The 25,185-nt window shown below is 36.2% G+C and overlaps 2 protein-coding genes across 29 annotated transcripts in view; one reads left to right on the forward strand and one right to left on the reverse strand.

Moving 5' to 3' along the window:
• The window catches only part of DPYD (dihydropyrimidine dehydrogenase), an 854,343-nt gene extending 852,336 nt beyond the window's left edge, over positions 1-2,007 (reverse strand). The window contains exon 1 of one of the 2 annotated variants that reach the window (XM_027058524.2): positions 1,841-2,007. In XM_027058524.2, the coding sequence (XP_026914325.2) occupies positions 1,841-1,879 (39 nt within the window). In that variant the 5' untranslated portion in view covers positions 1,880-2,007. The remainder of the gene's footprint in view (positions 1-1,840) is intronic. The other variant, XM_027058523.2, reaches the window with a different exon arrangement.
• Positions 1-25,185, forward strand: part of LOC106968096 (keratinocyte proline-rich protein-like) — a 177,101-nt gene that overhangs the window by 28,742 nt on the left and 123,174 nt on the right. For 11 of the 27 annotated variants that reach the window (XM_053204016.1, XM_053203996.1, XM_053204005.1 and 8 more), the window contains 2 exons: positions 3,921-4,009; positions 9,368-9,472. The exons of 2 other annotated variants lie outside the window; for them this stretch is intronic. The gene's annotated coding sequence lies outside the window, so the exon portion shown is untranslated. Of the gene's footprint in view, positions 1-2,027; positions 2,271-2,354; positions 2,395-3,920; positions 4,010-9,367; positions 9,473-10,093; positions 10,115-25,006; positions 25,098-25,185 lie in introns of those variants that run through there. 14 more of the 27 variants (XM_053204055.1, XM_053204040.1, XM_053204070.1 and 11 more) reach the window with 7 other exon arrangements.

Consider the following 25,185-nt stretch of genomic DNA (forward strand, 5'->3'; position numbering starts at 1 on the left):
TAATTTCATGCTCTCTGGTGGTACTATAACTCATGAATCACAGGTTATTACTTTGAGAGAAAAGGAAGATACTATGTATAATGAAAGTGGTTACTGATTAAAATGTGCTGCATATATGAACTACATAAAACCTGAAAAGGCTTGAATACCATTGTTCTAAATTGTAAGTAATATCAGGCAGATTAACCCCACAGACTAAGGTTAGACTGAGGTGAGTGTAAGGGCGTGGACTTCTCAAACGGGTCTTAGTTCAAACAACATATGAGATTAAGCTAGTAATTTAATGTTTCACTGGTATCTTTTCCTTAGTGTTCTGTGGTTAAGAACTGATTTCCAAGACAATTGCAAGAGAAATACAGAGAAAGAAATCAGTTAAGCAAATAACATACCATTCTAAAAGCCAAAGGCCACTTGCCCCCTGACACTCTCCTCTCTAAAATCAGTACTGCCTGAATGCTGTCAAAAGTTTGCTATTTAGCTTAGTTTTTAAAAAATGATTTGGTTAAATCAAAGTAATAAGGACCAAAAAGGGCTTTGACAGTGACATAAATCGAGTATCCTTCACCTTGTGCACACATGAATAAATATTGGGTTAAATATATCTTACTGATCAATATGAAATAGTAAACTATCCACAAGAGAAACCACAAGTAAATTAACCAGAGAGGTCACTACAATATAATTTGACTCTTATTACTAAAATGGATTTTTCCCAAACCAATGTATGGAGTTGGAAGAAAACATTACTACCATCTCCCAACAGAACACAAAGTTACTTCAATGACAGAGGAAAAATGTGGCATCAGCAGCTATTCTGCAAACAGGTGGTTTTAAACTTTTATTTAAGCCACTGAAAAGGACTGAGGAAAGAAAAATTTGTCATTTATAAAAAAAAAAAAAGACAGAGAAAACATACACGTACACACATATACACACATTTTATCGGACAGGGAGACTCAAATAAAGAAAAGCCTTAAACAAAACACAACAAAATACTAAAAAGCAGTTTATCTTAGCTCACAAACGCTGAATTGGGTATGTCTAAAAATCATTGTTTAAAATTAAATCCTTCCCATGTCAAACACAAAGGTCTTAGGAAGAATTTAAAGGAAACGGTCATGTCATTTCAGGTAGGACCTTATCCACAGGAAGAAAGATGAAATTGTTACAGAAACAGAGTGGAAGAGAGAATCAAAAACTCTTGAGAGGAGAGAAAAATACAGCTTGTTTATGTTTTTCTGATAGCACTGCATTTTTCGTGTTCTCAATAGTTTGTTCCATTCCTCCCTATGTTAAATAATTTCATAAGCATTGAAGCATTACTATGGCTAGCAGGGACTGCTAGAATAGCTGACACACAGATCTCCTTTATTTCTATAGCTCACCTTTGCATATATTTAGGATTCAGCAATTGGAGGTGGGGGCAGCAAACAGGTGCCCTGAAATGCATAGGGGTGGAGAAAGGGGAAAGTGCCTGGGTAGACTGGGTGGGAAATGGGAGCTCCTATCCTCCAGAGTCCACCTCACTGGAACTCTTGTGCTTCTTAGTCACACCATTCAGGGCAAGACAAGACAGGCTTCCTTAATCCCCTCCGAAGTAAACAGGCAGGTCCCAACCCAAAAGGCACCCCCTCCAGTCGCGGGACCCTTCCACTTCTGTCCCCCGCTGCCCGTGCCCATGTTCTGGCTCCCTGCTCCTCCACCTCCCCCGCAGGCCTCCCACGGAGGCAAAGTTTCCCCGGTCTCCCACTCTTTCCCGAGCGACTGCCGCGGCCTCCCCAGCACCCACCGGCTGGGCCCCCCACCTCCCGCCCTTGGCGACCGGGCGCGCAGTCGGTACCTCGATGTCCGCCGAGTCCTTGCTAAGCACAGGGGCCATGGCAGTGTTTACAGCCTGAAGTCTCCTAGTGACAGACCCTCCTAGCGTCCTCAAGCTCCAGTCAGAAAGCGAAGTGACGGGAAGCCGGAGCTACCGAGTAAATAGGAAGCGGAGGGTCCGTGGCGAGGGGGCGGGGCTGGCGCTGGGCGGCCACGCCCCTGGGGCGGGGCTGCGGGCTCGGCCTCGCGGCTCCAGGCGCCCCGCACTGCCCGTGGAACCACGGGGAAAGCAGCCCGGCCCATCCCCCACGCTGGCGGCTTGTTTTCCTTCCACAGGCGGAAGGAAGGGAGGGAGAGAGCACTCGCACCCGGGACTGACCTTTGCTCTGTAAACTGTTAAAGCCTGAGCTTGGTAGGCTGGGGCCAGATGTTAGAGACCCACAGGATTAAAGGTAAAGGCAATTGGCGCTCTAAGTAACAAATTGCTCCTTTTCTTTTGCTTCCTCACGAATCCCGCAAGGTGCAGAAACATTAGCTTATGGGCAGCTGCATCTTCTGGAACTCCTCAGGGATGAGGTAGTAAACGTTCCTCTATTCATCTATCAGAAGGCGGGAGAAGGCAAGGGCGCAGGTCTTCCGACAGTGGACAAAACCCGGGAGTACGAGCGAGCGGAGACAGGGTTATCAGAGGACCCAGGGAGGGAGAGGAGCAAAATTTCTACAGCCAGAAGTGGCAAGTAATAAGTGCTGTAAGTGCTGTAGGTGGTACAAAATCAAGGTTGTATCTTTTCAGGACAATCCATTCTAACGACTCCTTAAATATATGTAGATATATATTTCTAAAATGTGAAGCTCCTTTGAAGAGTGCTTTATGTTTTGTTATAGAGCTTGCTGGAGAGACGGGAGTGATTTCCATTGAGAGATGGTCTCAATCCAGAAAACATTTATCTTTGAGTATATCTGTCTCCAGACCTCCCTCTGTTCTCCCGGTTAGATAAATACATCCTCCTCCTCTCTTCTCCCATAACGCTACCTGCTTACTTCTAGTAAGGTTTTTACCATCCTTCTTAATCCTCTTGGCTAGATTGTGAGCACCTTGGATTCAAGTATTTCCTCCATATCGTTATTCTTTCATTAGTTCATTCATCATTTCATTCAACAAATATTTATTGAACAGTTCCAATGTACCCATTGTTAGGTACTCTGGATATAATCCGTCTTCTAGATTATATTTCTAGAGTGAGAAATACCTGACTCTCACGAAGATTATACTCCTAGTAAGCAAGTAGCAAAATAGTAAGAAACAGTAATGTCTGCTTAGAAGATAAGAGAAATGGAAAAGGGTAACTGGGGTGTAAATGCTCACTACCTTGAGTGATTTGGGAAGACTTCTTTAAACACACCATTAGATTACCTTCCAGAGCCTGGAATTTACTAGACAGAGAATGGATACATTTTCTTGAATCAAATTGTACTGCTAAGAAAAACTAGAAAGTTACATAGAAACCGTAAAATCATGTTTTCTCAAACATTTTATTCATCCCCAAGCTCTCAAACTTCGACCTCCTAAATTAGGATCTTGGAATGTGTCTTCATTTCTCCACCTTCACTCCATCCACCAAGGTCCAGTGGTATTCCACTCTTCTACTCTTACCTTACCCCTCTCCACTCTAGACTGAGTTTTTAAAAGTATTAATTGACTCATCGCACACACGCACACACAAACAGAATGAATAAATCCTTCAGTGGTTTGCATTGCGCTCAGTAAATACAAACTTCCTAGTGACATCTTAATAACCCACCCTGCCCTTCTCCAACCTCACCTATAGCCATTTTTACCATGACTCTTTATGTACCATTCACGAAGTAATCTTCCCTTCTTCCAACCATTTCTCCTCCCTTTACACACGTCCTCCACTTGGGGGACTCTTCCCATTCTAAGCATCCTTTAGGTCTCAGAGAGGGCTTCCCTGAACTATCCCAATGAACAAGATTAGACCCACCCCAGTCTCTTTTATGACATCCTACTTTTTTGTCATAGCCTGATCAAATTTTATTTGCATATTTATTTAAGTGTGACTTAATATCTGTCTTCCATTTAGAATGTAAGCTTCAGGAAAAGAAACCTTGTTGTCTAGTGGATAGTCAGCTCCTAGACCAGGACTGAAGCATAAGAGACCAAGAATAATTAGTGAGTGAATGAACATAGTAGATCCTGAAGTTGGTTTATGTATTAAACAGTTCATTTCAGAAACTTCAGTTTCACTTTACCATGTATTCTTCTCAATCTCCCACTTACTCCTGAGAAGTAAATCACAATATATGTCAATGAATTTCTACTTAAAATGTGTCAAACTACTTTGCTTTACATGAAATAATGTTCCAAAGTCAGATGTTCCTGAATCTTCCTACAACCATACCTTAGCTACCTCCAAAGTCATCTGTGTCCTCCTGGGGATATCATATAATGTACATAAATTATAATATATGAATAATATATATATTATGTATAATGATACTATTACAATGTATGTAATATTTATATGTGTCTGTACATACAGACACATATGTTTAGGAAAGAAAAAAGGTAAATGCATGCATACATAGGTAACATATTTGTAATATGAATGAGATATATATATATATGCATATATATAATTATACCATATATAATTCCTTCTCCAATTTAACCTGAGAGCTTCCATAGTCAATTTCTAACCACCAGAGACAGACACTTATATGCTTTTTTAGATTGCACTCTACTGCAAGTCTTATCAGTTAGCAATCCATATTTTAGTTGTTTTATGGGTATAAGTATCCAAGTTATCATTACGAGTTAGACACTTTATTTCCATATTTGCTTTTTGTAATTATTATTCTCTTAACCCACCATAGGATAAGTTCAAAATAGCTGTCTTTCCAAGGGTGAGAGCTTCTTCAGTGATACTCAGTAATCAAATACAAAATTCAAAATTCAAATGCTTTTTATCACCCCCCAACCTCCCTAAACAGATGTACCCTGTTCTAAGATATTTAATTAAAGCATTTAATAATATTGCTCACATGCCACACCTATATTCTGTGATCAGTGATTGATCTAATAATATTTTAAATCCATTGAAATTCCACATTAAACACAGTTGTACCTGTAAATAATCCAAGCTGTTTAAAGCTTACTGCAAATGCATTCACACCACACTTTTTAAAAGTTGTAAATTATGATGGCATTTGTCAAGCTGTCCCTCCATCTGGAAGCACAGTCAAATATCAGGTGTTCCACATTAATTTTTTTGTAGGCTTTGGAGAAATAGCTCATCTAATAGTGTACAAATTCACCAAAATGCATTTCAGCCTAATAGTTTACATTACATGAATGAATATTATTATGATGATTATTATTACTATAATCAGAAGGAAAACTTATGAGTCATCTTTCATTGCTGAAAAGTTATACAGTACCACAAATTTAGAAACACAATAAAAATGCAGATTTCCATATGCTTTCTTTTTCCCCTTGTAGTCTAGCATTAAGCTTTTTTTTTTTTCCAGACATTCCTTGGAAGGTGCTTTTCTCCCAAAAAGTGAGACTTTAATCATGAGACTTATTTTACCCCATCTGACTTTCTAAGGCCAGATTAACTCCTATCCAAACTGACCAAGAGGATAATGACTAAAAATCAGTTGGGTCCAAAAACCTCTAGTATTCCTACTCAAAAAGACCCTAATGTATATATTAGTTCATATTATATGTAATAAACCTGGTATAATTTATTCAACTACATATACTATGTGTCCTTTATAAGCACACACTCACATACACATGGATGCTACATATATATTATATATGTGCATATATATAATGCCATAAAAAAGCACAGGTAGCACCGAAACTACTAATCCCTCTCAGAAGTTTATTCAATAGTTATTTATTGAGTGCTGTTGCTTCAAGCACCGTGATAGGCATTTAGTGATACCTCAGCACATATTAAAGACATTGCCCTTATTATCACAAACCTTAAGCCACTAGCCTAAAACACACACTGTCATGTACTGATTTTGAGTAAGTGGTTTAAACATGAATGGGGTTATGAGAGTTAAATGTCAAGATGTATGTGATTTTGTAAATTGTAAAATGCCACGTAATGTTAGTTAAATATTAAAAATGTAAAGATATGCCCTCTGGTGCTCATATTCTACAAAAAAGTTATTGGTCTGTGATTGACCATGAATTATTTTGGGTGAAATGCAGTGTGAATAGGAGGTTGATAGCATTATCTGACTTAAAGTGGGGGAAAATATATCCTCTAGAATGAATAATTACCTCATTACCTCGAAGCCTTTTCTTTGGACTTGTTTTTCTCTCATCAAAAGTCACCGTAATTCTAGCAACTGTCATTTAAAGTTTTCAATTTGTTTTCTTGCTGGAATTGTATTATTTCATAGTTTCAAGTATATTTGTATTGGGGATTGAGACAGAACCTTGCTTTAAATTACTCACTATTGTTCCTTTTGGTCATCTGTAGTGGATACCAGTGATGTGCCTCACAGATCTCATCCTTCCTCCCAATCCACTCAGGACTCAGATACTAATTCCCACAGCTGCTAGGAGTGTTGGTGGCCGACAGATCTCTGCTGGGTCCCTCTTTGGAAATTGTCCCTGACTAAAGAGCCATTCACCTGCAGATTATGCCTCTGCACAGGGTAGTAGATATCCAATGAGGACTGATGTGGGTCCATAAAGGCCTGGCACTTGCTTCTATTCAAGACATCTTTGAGGGCCATCCTAACTTTAGAGATCCCTTGAGGGATCCTCTGAGACATCTGTTGGGATTGCAATAGAGTTCAATTTCTCCTTCTGTCCACCTTGCTTCATCTCCTACCCCCCAAAGTCTTCATCCAGATAGTGCTTCCTAATAAACTTCCTGCATGTACATTGCTATCTCAGAGTCCACTACTGAGAGGACTAAGCTGTATTTTCACCACTGTAAGTTACTTAACAGATAGAATTTGTTGCATGTAAAATGTACTTAATGATCCACATGTCTGAACATAAAAAATTGACTCATATAATAAAGTCTTATTTATTTCAGTGTGCTGAAATATTTCTGTATTTGTTCATACATTTATTCATATCACAAATAACTGTGTTCCCATATGCACTAGTTATAACAGCAACAGCAACAACAACAACAACAACAACAACAACAAAACATCAGAGACACCATGGTAAGCTAATTAGAAGTGAGCTCTGTGCTCAGGCAGCTTTAAGATGATTTAGGGAGGTGAACATTTGTCAAGTAATCATACAATAATATAATATCTACTGTCAGTAACAATATCAAGGAAAAATAGACGACTGTTCTAGAAGACGGACCTGGGAAATCAGTGAAGGACTTCTTGAGGAAATGCCCTTGCTGCTAAGATCTAAGAGACAAAGTTAAGAAGGCAAAAAGGAAGAGATCAAAAGAATTCCAGGCAAGAAAGTAACCTGTGCAAAGGCTTCTAGGCCAGAGGTGTCCTGATAGAAGGGAAAAGCTCTGATAGGTGGAGCTGAGGCAGTGAATACTTGCTGTGCTTGACCCAAAATGTTGCCATACAGTGTTTAAGCCTTAGTTTAGGATTTTGGATTTTATCCTATAAGTATTGGGAAGCCATGGAAGTTTTTTTTTTTTTAAAGCAGAGGAATGACATGATCAAATATGTATTTTTGAAGTATCACTCTGATTGCAGTGTATGTGTAATGCATATTCATATATTCACTTGGGTGAATGTTTTAAAATCCACCAAGGCAAGCGATTTCTGGGGATGGGCTCCATTATTTTCTCCACATGCTAGCCAGGGTAGTAATCATTCTTGTCATTGGAAACCAAAATAGTGAATTTTCTACTATAGATCAATGACATTGTTATTTAATATTTTGTTACATTTACGAAGCAGAGCCCTCTGTTTTTAATCAATCTGGAAAGAAAAACCTGCACCCCAAAAAGACTTCTTTCTTGATCAGTGTCGTGTCTCTATTTCTGTTTTCCAACATAAAACTATAATGATACATTTTTAATCATCTGAATAATAAATGACATGCTGTTCTTGTAGTTTGTTTTCATGATCCCCACCTTCCCTAGACTGTAAGGTCCTTGGTGATTTTGAGTGTGCCTTATCCTATTATGCTCCATGCCTAACACAGTACCTAGTAATAGGAGGTACATAAATATGTAGGAAGCAAGTATTTATTATTATTCTAACTATGACAGAGGGTATAGAAAGACTAAAAGCAAAAAAATTTTTTAATAAAGAGGCCTTAATGGGCAATTCCTTTCCCCTTCAGAGTACAAGTGGTTTAAATAAATAAATAAATAAATAAATAAACAAACAAACAAACAAACAAATAAATAAATAAGTAAAATTTTATCAACCAAAGTAGTAGTCAAAGAAATGCCAATTAAGTGAGATATGCTTTTTCACCTATTAGACTGGCAAAAATATTTTAAGGAGTGATTAAGGTGTAATAAAATTAACAGATTCATAATATTCAAAATGAGTAAACACTTGGTACAGTATATAGGTAGAGCAGTTCAGCAATATATAGCCAAACTTTAAATGTGTGCATTTTCTTTGACCTAAGAACTTCATTTCTGATATTGTCATCTTAAGAGAACAACTATGCTATATGCAAAAGTAACCTAAGATATGGCTCATTCCAAAGTTCTTTGTGAAAAAATAAAAAGGTACTAACATAAATTTCCTACAAAAGGTGACTGATTAACAACTGTAATGAATCGACACAATTCAGTTTCATTCAATTTTATGCAGTGTTTAGAAATAAGGTAGTAGAATATTAACATCAAAGATACTGACAATCTATCCAACAGCATATGAGATTATAGGGTTTAAAAATACATGGATGAGTAACAAACACGTATTAGTTAATTGTAAAGAAAAGTAAAAGTTATTTTTAAAACTCCATTGTATTATGAGCAAATACAGAAGCACATTTACCTTTTATAAATTTAAATGTGTATATATGCATGTAAGACCCTTATTATTCATGCTATGGTATTTGGCACATGTTAGGCACTCTATAATTTATATATGAAGTATTTTATATGAAAAACCGAACCCAAAATTATCTATAATGTTCTATAATCCATTATATGAAAATAATTATTAATATCATCACATTCCTGGTTGAAAAGTTTTAAGCATTATGGGACCTGGCAAATAGAATTATGAATACCATCATAGTCCTGGGTAAAATTTTTTAAGATATAGAAGCTGGCAAATAGTGAGAACTACTTAAGCATTATCTAACTAGACAAAGTAATCTGAGTGTTTGAATAATGTCCTATCACAAAATAGTCATTTCCGTGATTTATTTAATTTCCAAAACAATAACCCTGTCAGTCTTTTGCTCCAAACCCATTATATGGCTTGCCATTTCACTCAGTAGAAAAAAATTCCATATAGTGGCCTGTAAGATACCAATAATATAGCTGCTTACTTTCTCTTTCTAATTCCGCTAATTTTGTTTACTCTAACTCCATCCACACAGGCTTTTCCGCTTCTTGCTTCCTCTGCCTCCAGTGACATTCTACTAGATATTTTGATGGCTACCTTGTCATCAGCTTCGAGGATTTACATAAAATTCGCCTTTTTGGTAAGTTCTTCTATGACCACCACTTTTAAAATTGGAGCTTGCATTTCTTACATTCACTATCCCCACATTCCTGATTTATTTTTCTTCATAGTACTTCATATAAACTGACATTCTATTTGTTTTAATTATGTGATTATTCACTGTCTACATTTTCCTACCTAAATGTAAATTTTGTAGGGGTTTTTTATTCACTGCTGTATCCCCACTCTGGACCAATGCCTAGCACATTGTATATGCTCAACAAATATTTGGATGAATGCTACTAAGTTATAATACCTTAGCATTTTTTATAGTTCTATACAAGCATTTAATATTGAATATTATGCATGTGTGTCTGTCTCCCCACTAAAAGGAATTGTTCAAGTGCAAGGACTATATCTTATTGATCTTTGAACCCCTCAGTTTATATAATATCTGGAAATAAGTAAGTGTGCTCTAATATATGTTGATTGAGCAAACAAATGAACTAAAACTCAGCCGTCTGTGTACTTTTCAAGTAGCACTTGCTTCAGTGCATCTTCTGATGTTTAAAAATTGAAATTTATTATGTATGCCAATCAGAGAAACTCTAAGCTAGAGGCTTACTCTGAAACATATTTTCTGTTCTCATTCTTGTCTTAGCAACTCACTTGGCAGTGTTTGGTAAGTATAATTACCCATGTAAAATACTTAGAATATTTTCAATAAATTTGAAAATATTTTACATTTCCTTATTTCATGTCTTAAACATATGCAAAGAGTTTCATTAAATTTTAATTTTTTCGAGTATTCTGAGAATTATCTTCTCCATCTATTGAAAATGTTCTTTGTCTTTTTTTTAATATTTGCATTCAATTTGCAGAGTGCAAGGGAATGATTGGTAGTTTGTATCTTAGGCAAAATAACCAATCATAAAATATTTTAACATTCTTTTAGAAACTAATATATTACATGTTTATGCCATTGGATGTTATGTGTGTGTCTACGTGTATGTATATACATATACATGTACATATGAATATACATATACATACACATACATATACAGCATATACGTATACATCTGCCCAGGATACTTTTCAGTCTATTACTCTGTTTATTGTCGTCACTGAACTCATAAATTTCAACAGTCTTCTTTTAGGCTTCGATTGAAAGAACTCCCACTCTTTTTTTTTTTTTTTTCTTCTTCTTTTCCTTTTTTTGGAAGGTGGGGTAGGGTGGAGGGGTGGGGGATGCTGATTAGTATGACTCTTCCAAGTAGCGCAAATACATTTCACAATGTGATCTTTGATAAATGTCCAAATGGATTTTAAAACTAAATTGAACTGCTTTTTATTGAGCCCATAATTTATTCCAGCCATCTGTGTCACACACACAAAAGTTTGTTTCTTAAGGGCTTTCTGATATTTTTTGTCCCCCTCAGCAACACCATTAGGATATAACAACATTAACATATTTCAGGATTGACTTTGGCCCCCTAAAGAATATAATACCTCTTTCAGTCAATAAACATTTTCAACACAACTATTTGCAATTTGGAGATTAAAAAATATGGAACCAAAATCATTCTTTTGGCATCATACTTTCTATTTAAAGGCCACCAAATGTTTCTTTCTGAGAGATTGTATTGAGCGGTTAGGATCTTGGCATCCACTATTGTTTTAGGGAAAGATTTTCCTGGCCCACACTTGTTGTTGCTGGATAATGAATGACTAGAGTATATGGACAGAGCCACCTTCCCATCTGTACTAGCCTTAACTACCATTGATTGCTGTGTTGCGTCCTCTGTTGAACCATGCATACTTAATCATTAATTTTACTTAGAGCTAATAAAAATACCTCTCTTCGTTGATCATCTATTGTGTACCTAGGACATCACAAATATTTCTGATTTAATCATCACAATAATCTGAATTTAAACATAGAGAAATTCATTCTTATATATTTTATTGGAATTTCTGATGACTAATTTTTTGTAGGAATTACTAAAACAATACGAGAAATTTGTGGATTTAGTTTGTATTAACTGCATTGTAATTTATAAAGTGCATTTTTAGTTTTCTTCATAGAGAATGACACTTTTAAAGTTCCTACTTTGCTAAACAGTGCATTAGACTTGATGTTAATTATCACAGTGTAAGGAAGACAGGCTTAGTAAGATTAACCATATTTTCACAAGATTTGTAGGTAACTGAGCCTGCCCAGGACTCTTTCACTCAATATACCTTCTATGTTGTTATTCGGCCTTAAATATAGTAGTAGCCTGTGATCCCCCACAGACTCTGTCTATCTAGCTAGCTAGCTAGCTAGCTAGCTAGCTAGCTAGCTATCTTCCATTCTATTCTATCTATTCTATTCTATTCTATCCTATTCTATTCTATTCTGTCTGTGACCTATAATAATCCTGATGTATGGGAAATCATATTATCTCTATCTTGGTTTTTCTGTGCTATAATATGAAACATTTCATATATATGACTACATATAAGAAACAGATATGACTGTATCAACTATATCCTAAGTAAATACATATATTTGTGGTTGGTACATACAGTAAATCCATGCCTAGATGATGAGCTCTATTAGAAACTTTCATGCTAATATAATGTGTTAAATACTGTGTCATCTTTCTCCCATCATTTGAACTTAGCTAAATTGCTAAACATATAACATGAATTTCTAAAAAGCTCGTATCATGCATTGATGCAAGAAGTAAATTCTACTTGAAAATAGATTGTTCTGAGAATAAGAAAAGTGTGGCTAAAGTGATAAAAATAGAGATAGATGAAAGAATTTGAGATCATTTAATGTAGAGAAGATAAAGCTAGTTCAGTTTATTTTTTTCATATTTATATAAGCTTTTTTTGATAGTAACAGCAAGCAATTATTTTCTATTTTGACATCAGATCAGGAAATAGGCTTAATAAATTATGAGACAGTTTAATTGGAGATAAGAAAGACAACCTCTATACCAAAGTAATAAAACATTAGCATTGACTACTAAGTAAGATATTAAGCATTTATACCTGGAAATCTGCAAAAAGGACATAAACAACCATGTATCCCTGCCAGAGAAAGGCAAGCTTCTGGACAATAGTATCTCAAGCTGTCTTTCCTAATTTTTTGTTTTATAGATATCACTCTTTCCTTACTTTTCTTCCAGCTTTCTCTGCTACTTATAACAATACATTAAGCAGTAACAATTTCTGGCTTTTATTTTTAAACACATCTGATTATAAGAATATTAACTGCAGTTTCTCTTTTACCTTCCATTGTCAAGAAGTGAAAACAGGGGCACTTGGCTCAGTTGGTTAAGCATCCATATTCGGCTCAGGTCATTATCTCAGAGGTTTCTGGGTTCAAGGCTCACATCAGGCTCTGTGCTGATAGCTCAGAGCCTGGAGCCTGCTTTGGATTCTGTGACTCCTCTCTCTCTGTCCCTCCCCTGCTCATACTCTGTCTCTGTCTGTCTCAAAATTAAATAAAACAGTAAAAAAAATATTTTAAAGATGTGAAAACAGTGATACATCAGCCAGTTTTTCAGGAAGAATACATATTCCAAGGTAGATCACATTTATAGTGTATCCCTTGACATACATATAGCAACTAGATGGGTGGTTAAAATCCTATCTAAATAATAATACTCCCTTGTTCAAAGCCTATCAAGGGGTACCTAGATGACTCGGTTAAGCAGTGACTTCTGTTTGGGTCAAGATCTCCTTGTTTGTGGGTTCGAGCCCTGCATTCAGGTTCTCTGCTGTCAGCAGAAAGCCTGCTTTAGATCCTCTGTCCCCTCTCGTGCTCTCTCCCTCTCTGTTCCTCAAAAATAAAATAAAAATTAAAAAAAAAACTATCAAGGCTTCTCATTGAAACTTAAGTAAATTCCACATTCCTTAGAATGGTCTATAAGGCCTGACCTTTCTGAATATCCCGATATCTCTGATTTCATTCCCTCCCTTTCTTTTCCAGTTCATGCCACTTCAACGACTCTGGACTTAACCATTTGTCCAATATACCAAATTCTCAGCTCTTTCTATTCTTTGTCCTTGGATTAACACCAACATGATACAGAACAGGTGACCATTCAGCAATGTTGCATCAGGATATTCTACACATAGGGAATAGCAAGTATAAGCTGTAAATTCTCTCTTTCTGTCATTTTCTCCCGAACATGCATAGACAAACATACATATCAATGTCATTCTCTTTCTTCTGAATATTTTTCTTTGCTGCATACACAGTGACATTATATCTGTATTTGTATACTTGCTTATTGTCAGCTTCTCCTTCCATATCATGAGTACTGTGATCAAGGACTGTTGACTTTTTTATTCTCTACTGTATTGCCCGTACCTAGAATAGTGTCTGGCACATGATAGACATTTAATAAATCAACCTTTCACTTCACTTTCAATTTGAAAGTAGACATTATTTCTGCAATGGCAAAATCTGATGAAAAAAATATTGTTTATAGTTGCAACTATAGCCAAAGTCAGTGTATTTGTGACTGAATATTATGCTTCCCATCCTTATAGGTTACCATCATGGAAAGAGAACTGTAGTCTGGAGGTGAAGTGGGAAGTACAATTTGCAGAAATCATATCACTTATTCTTTCTAAAACGAATCAAGGCTTATTGTCTTGGATAAAAATATATTATAAAAAAACTTATAGGTGAGCCTCCTTTCTTCATATAAGAAAATACTTTATGCTTAAAGAATGTGATTCACTCTCTGATGTGAGAAGAATTTATTCCATTCCCTGTCTGAGAATTTCATTGCCATTTGCATGTTGCCTGGAATACAAATTGTACTTAGTAATCAATCAGTGTTTAATTGCGCTGAAGTAAACCCTTGTAATCAGACTTGCTGTAAAAATGTTAAGGTGTGCAAAAAGCATAAGGTGGCATTTTCCCCTCCTTCTTATTATGGCTGTGTAACTTCCATTAATACTAATAGGAGGCGCAGCTGGTCGTCAACAGGAGATTACAGGTTGCTGCTTAAATCGTATTTTATTTTTATACCTTGGCAAGATTTATGTATTGAAATCAGGTGGCCAGATTTTTGCTGTTGTTAAGAAAGCTTTTACTCTGAAAGAATGAGATTGGGGGAGGGAAATTGAGTTTCAAATTTTTTATTTTAGGAATATAAAGACTCAAAATCCAAGCAGCAGCTTGTCCTTATACAGAAAGTCTGTCTTATTCTTTAGCACCAGCTGGAGTCCCATTTCTAATTTGCTGTGAAGAATTAAGTGATTTGAGACCCATACCCTGGAGTATTTGACCTCCAATGTCAACCAGCTAGCTTGCAATTCCCTTGGCTGGAAAGTTTCTCCAGAATTGATTTGAAGGAACATCAGTTAAAATACTCTGCAGTTTGGTAGTAAATATCACTGCAAATCTGAGTACAACTTTATAGCCATGAAAATAAACACACTGTAGAATATTAAGGAAAAGAGTTTAGGAAACATGAAAAGTCTTGGTGATCAGAAATGTGACAATAGAACCTTTCACCTCACAATCATTAGTTTGAGTTTTGCACAATTGGGTGGCTTACTGGCTGAAGACAGTTGTTTGTAGCATATGTGAGCTATGTCAGTGCTCTCATACTCATTTCTTTTTGGTCAGATCCATTTGTCATAAAACAGCTATTCCTGTCATTCTCAAATGCCATGGTGTTGACAATCCTGAAGGAGAATAGAAAGACTAATAAGGACAGAGTTAGGGCAGTATCCTCATTACTCCAAATGCAAGTCGAAGTCTCCTTTCATCTCAGTCTTGTTTTTCTTATATTGTTGTCCTCATCTGGATTGTTGTCCATTTTTCTCAACACCAAATCTAGTCTTTCAAATCATTTAACTCATTTATTCTCCCTCTCCATGATACTTCTCTCAATAATCCCTGTGATTAGTACATTTTTCTCATCCCTGACCTTGTTTGGTTTCTAGTTACCTGATAGTAGATAGATTACCAGTGTGAGTAATGCTATTGTAGATGGGAGAAAAAATGTCACCATCTCCATAACTCTTGTTCAACAACTCTATTCTTATTCTCTCTCTTCATTTTCTACTTCCATGGAGCCATGTCCTGCTTCTTACTGCAAAATCTCACCTGGCTTCTTACCCTAGAAATACTTCCCCTGACCATCTGTAGTTCTAGTGTCCTTATTTTGCTACTGCCTACCATAATTTGCTGTACTATGTACCCTAAACCATGACAGGTACAACAAAAGCTTACAACCAGAGAAATTTCCATTCATTTGACATGATAAAGTGGATCAAAAAGGAAGTGACTGAATAGTATGAAACAGAAAGTGAAATCAAAAGGTATAGGAACATTCTGAGAATCCCTGGTTGGAAAATTAAATAATGATTACCTTTCATAGTCTATTTTCCCATATATGTTAATTCTATATGTTTGCTGGGGTACTTAGTACATTTAATACTATTTTTCAAGTATATTAAGAGTTAATTTAGACTTTGTTCAATTCCCCAAACCTTGAACTTGTGTTTTTTTTTTCATGAGTAAAACTACATGGTTGGCCTGAGTAATAAAAAGAGCTACCATTTATTGAGAAATTACTGTACTGCATTAAGTGTATTTATTTACTATCTCATTCAATACTTTATCTGGGGGGCTATTATGTTGCTTATTTTACAACAGAGAAAATTGGGCCTTCGGGAGTTTAAGTCCCTTGACAAAAGTCACACTGCCAGAATTATCAAGGTTTCAGGCTGAACCTAGATATTTCCAACTCCACAGCCTATTTTTTTTTAATTAATGTTACATGAAATCTCTTTAAATCCCAGTATACTGTGATTTGGTCATCCTGTTTAAGCACTCTCCAGCCTGAGAGTCTACCACAATATATCAAATTTGCTGTGAGAAATTACTATGCTTATACTTTCAACTCTGTACTTTACTTAACATACATAGTAGAATGAAGAAGGAGAGTTGTGTTTCTGTGCCATTGTATACCAATCCTTGCTCGTTTAAGTCTTTGTCACCAGGTAGAATTTTTAATGTAATAATCCATTAACTGGTTATTTCTTTCTTATCTTTAAGAACATACAATACACATTGTAGAAGACTGAATAAATGCTCAACAAATGCTTGTAGCTTCAAATTGACATTTTAATAAAATTATCAAGTCATGGAAATTCAGAGATTGTGCCCCTGAAAACCTTAGCTTTAATATGAAAGAAAAAAATTTACCCTACCTCCTATTAAATACCTAAGACTACATATAATACATATCTTGTTTTTCTACTAGTTAGGTTTTGAGGGATAGATGATCATTTAAAAAAATTAACGTTTATTCATTTTTGAGAGATGGTGAAAGAGCATGAGTGGGGGAGGGGCAGGGAGAGAGGGAGACACAGAATCCGAAGCAGGCTCCAGGCTCTAAGCTGTCAGCACAGAGCCCAACATGGGGCTTGAACCCTCAGACCGCAAGATCATGACCTGAGCCAAAGTTGGACGCTTAACCGACTGAGCCACCCAGGCGCCCCAGGTGATCATTTTTTTTATCACATTTTAATTTTTTTCTCTAAATGTGTGATAAGAAAAATGAAAACAAAAAAGTAAGAGAGGAAATATAAAGTACTAGTAATTCTGCCGTCAGTGTTTTTATCTATGTCAATTTATACAATTGTTTTACACAACTGGTATTATTTTAATAACCTTAATTTATAATCTGATTTTCTTTTGTTTAACACAAAATATGACATTTAGTAGATTCATGTTATTCTAAATGTTGAGTATTCAATGATATATTTGTAAGTATAGGCTAGGCTATGCTGCAATAACAAATTACTACAGAAACTTCAGAGACTTAATACTACAAAGGTTTATGTCTTGCTCATACTACATATCCTATTTGAGTGGGCAGGGACAATCTGCTCTATATAGAATGTAGGTCCTAGATTTCCAGAAGCTCCACTTTCTTTTGATTGCAGAACCTATGACCTCCTCAGTCACTGCAGCACATTATGAAGATTCAGGGAGTTTTTACCTGAGCAATGACCCACTTAAACCAGAAATGACACATGTCGTTTTCACACATAGTCCAATGGCCAGAACAAGTTACAGCACCCTGCCTAATTGCAAGGGTTTTAGAAATGTAAAGAAACACGTGGGATATTTTATATAACTAATCTTTCTCAACTTCTTCCTTTAATATAATTCTTCTGGCTTTATACTTAACAGAGGTTTCTCAAAGTTAGGATTATCAAGAAAGGCATCCTCTTCCCTTTTCTCAAGTGTTGATAAAAATGTGATAGTTACTAACCTTGGACTTCAGACTTAGGTTCACCAGAAATACAACTTTATTTTATAATTTGAACCTAATTTTTCTTTTGAATCCTTAATTAACCAAATGGAGAAGTCAAAATCTCAGCAAATTTAAAGCTACTTCTCCCTTTCTCCCAGAGTTGCTTCTAAATTCTAGGGGGTTAATAAAGTGCCAAAGTCTCAGGAAAGTAGACACCTGGTCTTTGGTCATTTTCATTTTTCTGTGCGATGAATGATGATATGGCCATGATCTTTTCTGCTCACCGGTCCATGTGTGTAAGTACATTCTGCTTCTCTTTCCTGAAGACAAGGCCTCCAGAGCATCCTGCTCTTTCTTCTATGGGGCATAGAGAACACATTATTCTGCTCTTCTGGCCACAGTGGGAATTTGTCAGGGCTGGGGTGAGGGTGAGGGATTGTAAAACAGGCAGGGATCATGTTCTTTTCTCAGAAACCTACAAGTGACTAATTTTTCATCCTTGATAGGTTGGATGAGGAGTGAAGAACTTGACGGATCACATTTGCTCCCAAATCTTATGATGTAGCATAACCTTGTTCTTGGACCTTAGATTTTGAAATTAAAAAGCTAAAATTCAACTTTTTACTCATGTTTTATTTACCAACCTTCATCTTAGGCTATAATCACACTGAATGAATACAGGAAAGGCAAAAACAAATGAGGAAAGGAGAAGAAAAATATACTCCAATTTATCAAAATATTATTGGGTAACCTGCTGACCAAGTCCTCATGAGTGGTTTCTTCTGTATAAGGTAGTCATATTCAACACCATGTAACTATGCTATCTAATACTACCTGATTGTCCAGTGTTTATTTGGGATCATGAAGCAAAAATTCTCCTGTAATAATATGTGATCCAATCATATTCTCAACCTTAGAGTCTTACTTAGAGGTTCTGATGCTCCCAGGAATAAAATTTAACTATGTATTTTTAGATATGGTGGTGGTAGGACAGGGAATTGTTATTTGTTCATTTGTTGTTTGGTTATTGCTTTTGAAGAAACACCTTATCAATTATTGGGGGAAGGTGACTCATTAATTGTGAATGTCATTTCTACGTTCCCTTCATCTGTTTCCTGGAAGCCCTATCATTGTGTTTCTAAAGAGTTATTTTCCAGTCCTTCTGCCCATCAAACAAAAATAGATAAATAGATTATGATGTCATTCTGGTAGAAGGCTTTTTAAATGAATAAGCGCTTCTTGAGATATGAATCCATATTTTCTGAGAGAAAGGGGCAGTGATAGTGGAAACCTTATGTTTTGGAGGTGGGATGAGAGTGAGAGTTGGTCCTCAGTTCTGAGTGGGAAATGGGAAGGAGTGGTGGGGAAAAAAGTGAGTGCAGCTTCCATAGGGTGGAGTATATAGACTCTTAGAAGGAGAAGCCTCCATGGGTTCCTAAGAAGACTGAGCACTAATTTCCACTGTTTTAAGGATCTTGGTAAATGCCCCTCACAGCTAAGCCAGGCAAAAGGAAGGTTAACTTACATTGGAGCCACAGCCATCGAAGGGTTTATGCAGTCAGGACAGGAATTCTAAGAAAAATAATAGAGCATACAATGGAAGATCAGTCTAATGATGGTATGGTACAAGCTTGGCCTTTTCTTTTATATTATAAACTTTTTTATAAACTTTTTATTTTAGAATAGTTTTTGATATACAGAAGTTCCAAAGATAGTTCAGAGAGTTACCATATATCTTACATCCAGTTTCCATTATTTTTTTTAATTTTTTTAATGTTTATTTATTTTTGAGACAGAGACAGAGCATGAACAGGGGAGGGGCAGAGAGAGAGGGAGACACAGAATCTGAAACAGGCTCCAGACTCTGAGCTGTCAGCACAGAGCCCAATGCGGGGCTCAAACCCATGAACTGTGAGATCATGACCTGAGCCAAAGTTGGACGCCCAACTGACTGAGCCACCCAGGCGCCCCTGTTTCCATTATTATTAGCATCTTATATTAGTATGGTACATATGCCAAATTATTGAACCAATATTGGTCCACCATGATTGACTAAAGGTCCTACTTCATTCATGTTTCCTTAGTTTTTACCTAATGGTTTTTATTATTGCAGAATTCCATCAAGCATACCATACTACATTTAGCTGGCATATTTCCATAGATTCTTCTTGGCTCTGGTAGTTTCTCAGATTGTCTTTATTTTTGTTGATCTTAACAATTTTGAGGAGCGCTTGCCAGATATTTTGTAGCATGTCCCTTAATTAGGACTTGTCTGATGTTTTTCTCATGATTACGCTGGGTTAAGAGTTTTGGGTAAGTAGACCACAAAGGTAAAGTGCCATTCTCATAGCATCATATCAGAGTATCTGCTATCCACCATGTGACTTATCACTTTTGATATTAAACCTGATCACATGGCTGAGATAGTGTTTGTCAGGTTTCTTCACTATAAAGTTACTCTTTTTTTTCTTTCTCTCTTTCCATACCATGTGTGTGTGGTTGTTGTTGTTGTTGTTGTTTGCTTATTCTTTTGGAAAGAAATCACTATGAGAAATTCACACTTGCTTGAAAAAGGAAAAGATCAATGGTTGTATGGAGGAGTGAACAGGTAGAGAATTATATAAAAGAAGGTTGGATTTGATCTATACTTTGAAATAAAGAAACAGGATTTGGATAGGAGGAAAGGAACAGAGGATAAGGAGTTATGCTCCCCCTCCTTGAAAGTTGAAAATCTATATAAATTATTTGGAATTTTTCTGCATGGGAACTCTTTTTTTAATTCTCCCCCATGTATTTACTTCTTCAGTCATTTACTTGTATTATGGATATAATGGATATTTATTTTGTATTTTGGGTTATAGTCCACTACTACTTTATATATTTTGTTGCTCAAATTGCTCCAGCATTAGAGATTGGGAACTTTTTCAGGATTGCTTTGAAATACCATTTGTGTGTGTGTGTGTGTGTGTGTGTGTGTGTGTGTGTGCACGCGCATGCGTGTGTTGGTCCACTCAGGCTGCTATAACAGAATACCATAGACTGGTTGGTTAACGAACAGGAATTTATTTCTTGTGTTTCTAGAGACTTGGAAGTCCAAGATCAAAATTCCAGCTCATTCAGTTCTTCAGTGAAGGCTCTCTCCTGGCTTACAGATGACTGCCTTCTCACTATATTTTCATATGGTGGAGAGAGAAAGAGATTAAGAGAATGAGAGATTCAGAGAGAGAGGGAGGGAGCGCACACAAGCTTGTAAGATACTAATCTCATCATGGGGCCCCACCATCATCTAAACCTAATTATCTCTCAAAGGCTCCATCTGCAAATATTATCACATTGAGGATTAGGAATTCAATATATGAACTTTGGGGAGACACAAACATTCAGTTAATAACAATGTATGTGTATGTGTTCTAGCACTTTCTCACTTTCTGGCACTACAAGATGTTCCAAACTCTATTCCCTGCACCAATTCTGGAAGCAATCATTTCTCCAAGGATCCCTAGTTCCTTTTATTGGAAAATGCTATTAGAGACCAAGATTTGTATACTAGGTGTACTTATTGCTAGTAGAGTGTCATTATTTCTAGGCCTTCTCAGCAGATAGAACAAGAAAATATATGTGTGCATGCTAACCCTTACATATGTAAATGTCTACAAATATTTTCATATGTATTCATCTGTGACTATATAAAATTAAATATGAGTTCCTACTAATGTTTCTATCTCTAATCCATTACAATATTGATCATTCTAACCTTCTCTTCTTTCTTTTCTGTAACCTCCTATGCCAATAGTAAGAAATCTGGTTCCCACAATCCTTACTTACTTATTCAGTTTCAGTGTACATGTATGGCAGTACCAGAATTGTTACCCCAAAACTGTATGGGAAGCAATTTTACCAATTATACTACAATGCTTATATACAGTTACTTTTGCCTTTAGTTTTATAGACTACGAATTTCCACTTTTGCTTTGGTCAGCACGTGTCCCCCTACTCCCTTCAGTGAGGTTATTTCATGTATTTGTAATACAATTAGATTCTTTTGTCATAGTTTGCATTGCCTCCTGGAATTTATTAATTTCCTAAATTATTTCTTTTTAATTTGTATATATTAAAGTTTGCTATTTATGCTATAAAGTCCTATGGGTTTTAATAATTTCATTATGTAGTGTACCTACTATTAGTATACAGAAGAGTTTAATTGCCCTAAAATATCTCCTGTAGTTTGTCTATTGAAACGTTTCTTCTTCTAGAACCCATAACTGCTGGCATGTTTACCAACTCTATAGTTTTGCCTTTTCCAGAATGTCATATAAATGGAATCATATAGTATGTAGCCTTTTCAGCCTGGCATCTTTCACTTAGTAATATGCATGTAAGATTCATAAATATTTTTATATGGCTTGTAGCTTACTTATTTTTATCACTGAATAGTATTCTGTTACTTAGATATACCACAGTTTGTTTAACCTTTCTCCTACTGAAAGGCATCTTGATTGCTGCCAGCTTTGGTGATTATGAAGCTTGTATAAACATTTATGTGCAATATTTATTTTGGGCTTTATCTTAAAATTTCTATTTAGATATAATTCATACACCGTAAAATTTATCCTTTCATGTGTGTGTGTGTGTGTGTGTGTGTGTGTGTGTGTATTTTTAAGTACATTCACAATGTTGGACAACCATCACCACTAATTCCTGAATAATTTTAGTGTAACCATTGACACCTAGTCCCTATTCTCTCTTACTCCCAACCCTGGCAACTACTAATCTACTTTCTGTCTCTATGTCTTTGCCTATCTTGACATTTCATATGAATGTAATCATACATGTTACCTTTTGTCTGACTACTTTAACCTATAATGTTTTCATAATTCATTCATGTTGTAGCATGTATGAATACTAATTACTCTTTTTGGCTGAATAATATTCCATTATATCAGTATAGCACACTTGGTTTATTCCTTCATCTATTAATGGACACCTGGGTTATTTCCACTTTTTGGTGATTAAGAATAGTTCTGCTATAAACATTTATGTGCAGTTTTTGTATGAACGAATGTTTTCATTCATCTTGAGTATATACCTAGGACCAGAATTTCTGGATCATATGGTAACTCTATGTTTGACTCATTGAAGAGCTGCCAAGCTCTTATTCCAAAACAGTTGTGCCATTTTAAATTCCCACCAGCAATGTGTGAAAGTTTTGATTTCTCCACATCCTCACCAATACTTTAAATGTCCATTTTTTAATTAATATACACACATATTAATGGATATAAAGGGATATCTTATCAGAGTTTTGATTTGCATTTCTTTAGTAACTAATGATATTGAGCATCTTTTCGTGTCCTTCGTGTGAAGATTTTTTTATACGAACATAGTTTTCAAGTCAATTTGGTGATAACCTAGGAACACTATTGTTAGATTATGTATTAAGGCTTTGGTCTCTTTATTTTTATTTAATCAAAGAAATGTGATGTGAATTGTAACCGATATTTGTAGAACAACTCCTACTTGTTCCATATTATGACAGCTAGCCATTTGTTAGCCAGAGAAGAGGCAGAAAGCTCATATTGCCCTGCGTAGTTCTTCCTGGAGTGTGGGGAGGAGAGATATCGCCCTCTAGGGGAGTTTGACAAAGTGTTGGGGGTACTTTGGTTGTCACGATAACCAGTGTGTGTATAGGCATGTAGTGGCTGCAGTCCAATCAATATTGTGCAATGTGTGAAAGAGGTTGCACAATTAAGAAATGCCCTGTTTCAAGTGTTACTGAACATCTCAGATGAAAATAATTGCCAGATGTATGAATCAGCAGAAACCAAGTGATAGAAAAAGTAAAGGGTAGAGTTCAAAATTTGCACATGATAAAAGTCAGTTTGGAAAGGAAATATTGGTTAACTGACAACTTTCTGGGGCTGACAGGTGATAAGATCTTCTTTCTAATTTGTCTTGAGTCTTAAATCATCTCTGGTACCTCAATATGATGAGCTCTGGGTTCCTTGAAATTGTCATTTTCCTTATTTATATTTTGTATCTTCATCCTGACTACCAAATATTATTTAGATTACCTAAAGGAGTGTCTTATTTTTGCAATCAAAAGATACTAACTAGCATACCTTTCCTCCCATCAAGATATGGAGAGGGTGGCATTTAGCCAGCAGAGTTCAAGTTCCCACTTTACTGTGAAGTTTTTCATTATAAGCTATTAGGACTAATATTTGCACTGTGGTTAAAACATTACAAATAATTGTAGCACCTTTAAGTATTAACCTGGCAGGCTCATTGTTTGGGATACTCTGGGTAGTTGTGTTTTCCTCTGTGTTGCTAATAAATTGGGTCTCAGGACACTCCAAACTGCAAAGTTGAAGCCAGCTTTAAACCAAATACATGGATAGGGGAAAAAGCCAGTACTTTGCAAGATTATTCAAACTATGTAATACATTATTTTTAGAGGGATTAATAGTTTGCTAATATATTCAACATTATAAACCAGGAATAATACTTTTCAATTTAACTCCCATTGACAGGAATTATAGCTTAAGTTGTAGTGAGGTAAAACTTTGTCAAAAGAATAACCAAGTCATATTCTGTACATACTATAGAATTTAATTTACATATACTTGAATTTTGTGTGTTACTAAAATGTTAAATTCATTTTTTTCCTGGTGATTAGAGACTAGAGTATCGTATTCTAAATTAGTAGCAGCCAACTGAATAAGTAGCAATTAAGCCATGTGGTAGTCTGATCCATTGGTAGCCCCTGATGAGTCAGTCTCCTGGTGTTCGTCCTCTTGTGCAATCCTCTCTCCTTGAATGCAGGATGGAGCAATGCTGTGCTTAACCAAAAAAATACGTCTAATATGACACTGTGCTAGTTCCTGGCCTAAACCTTAAATGGTTTGGCAGCTTCCATATTTACACTGATAGGAGCCTTGAGGCTCCAGACAAGAAATTCATTAGGGCACCTGGGTGGCTCGGTCGGTTAAGCATCCAACTTCAGCTCAGGTCATGATCTCACCGCTCGTGAGTTTTAGTTCTGCATCAGGCTCTGCGCTAGCATTGCAGAACCTGCTTGGGATTCTCTGTCTCCCTCTCTTTCTGCCCCCTGTCCACTTTCGCTCACTCTCTCAAAATAAATAAATAACATTTAAAAAAAGAAAGAAAGAAATTCAGCCATGCTTCTAGAAAGATCACATGAAGAAGCACCATGGAGAGTGAGAAACTCTGAGACTACGTGGAAAGAGAGTGATGCCTAGCCCTTTCCTCTCCCTCACTGCCCACAGCTGACTTGAGAGCTGAATTTACCCATGAAAGTGACCAGCAGTAGGACCAGCAGAAGAATCAGAAGCTGAGCCCAGCTCAGAATGCAAACTTGTAAGTAAATAAAATAATTGTTTCCAGCCAGTAAATTTTGGGGTGTTTATTTTTAAAGCAATGAATAACCAGAAAAAGTGCCTACTGA

This window comes from Acinonyx jubatus, chromosome C1 (genome assembly GCF_027475565.1).
Source record: "Acinonyx jubatus isolate Ajub_Pintada_27869175 chromosome C1, VMU_Ajub_asm_v1.0, whole genome shotgun sequence".
Taxonomy (NCBI): Eukaryota; Metazoa; Chordata; class Mammalia; order Carnivora; family Felidae; genus Acinonyx; species Acinonyx jubatus.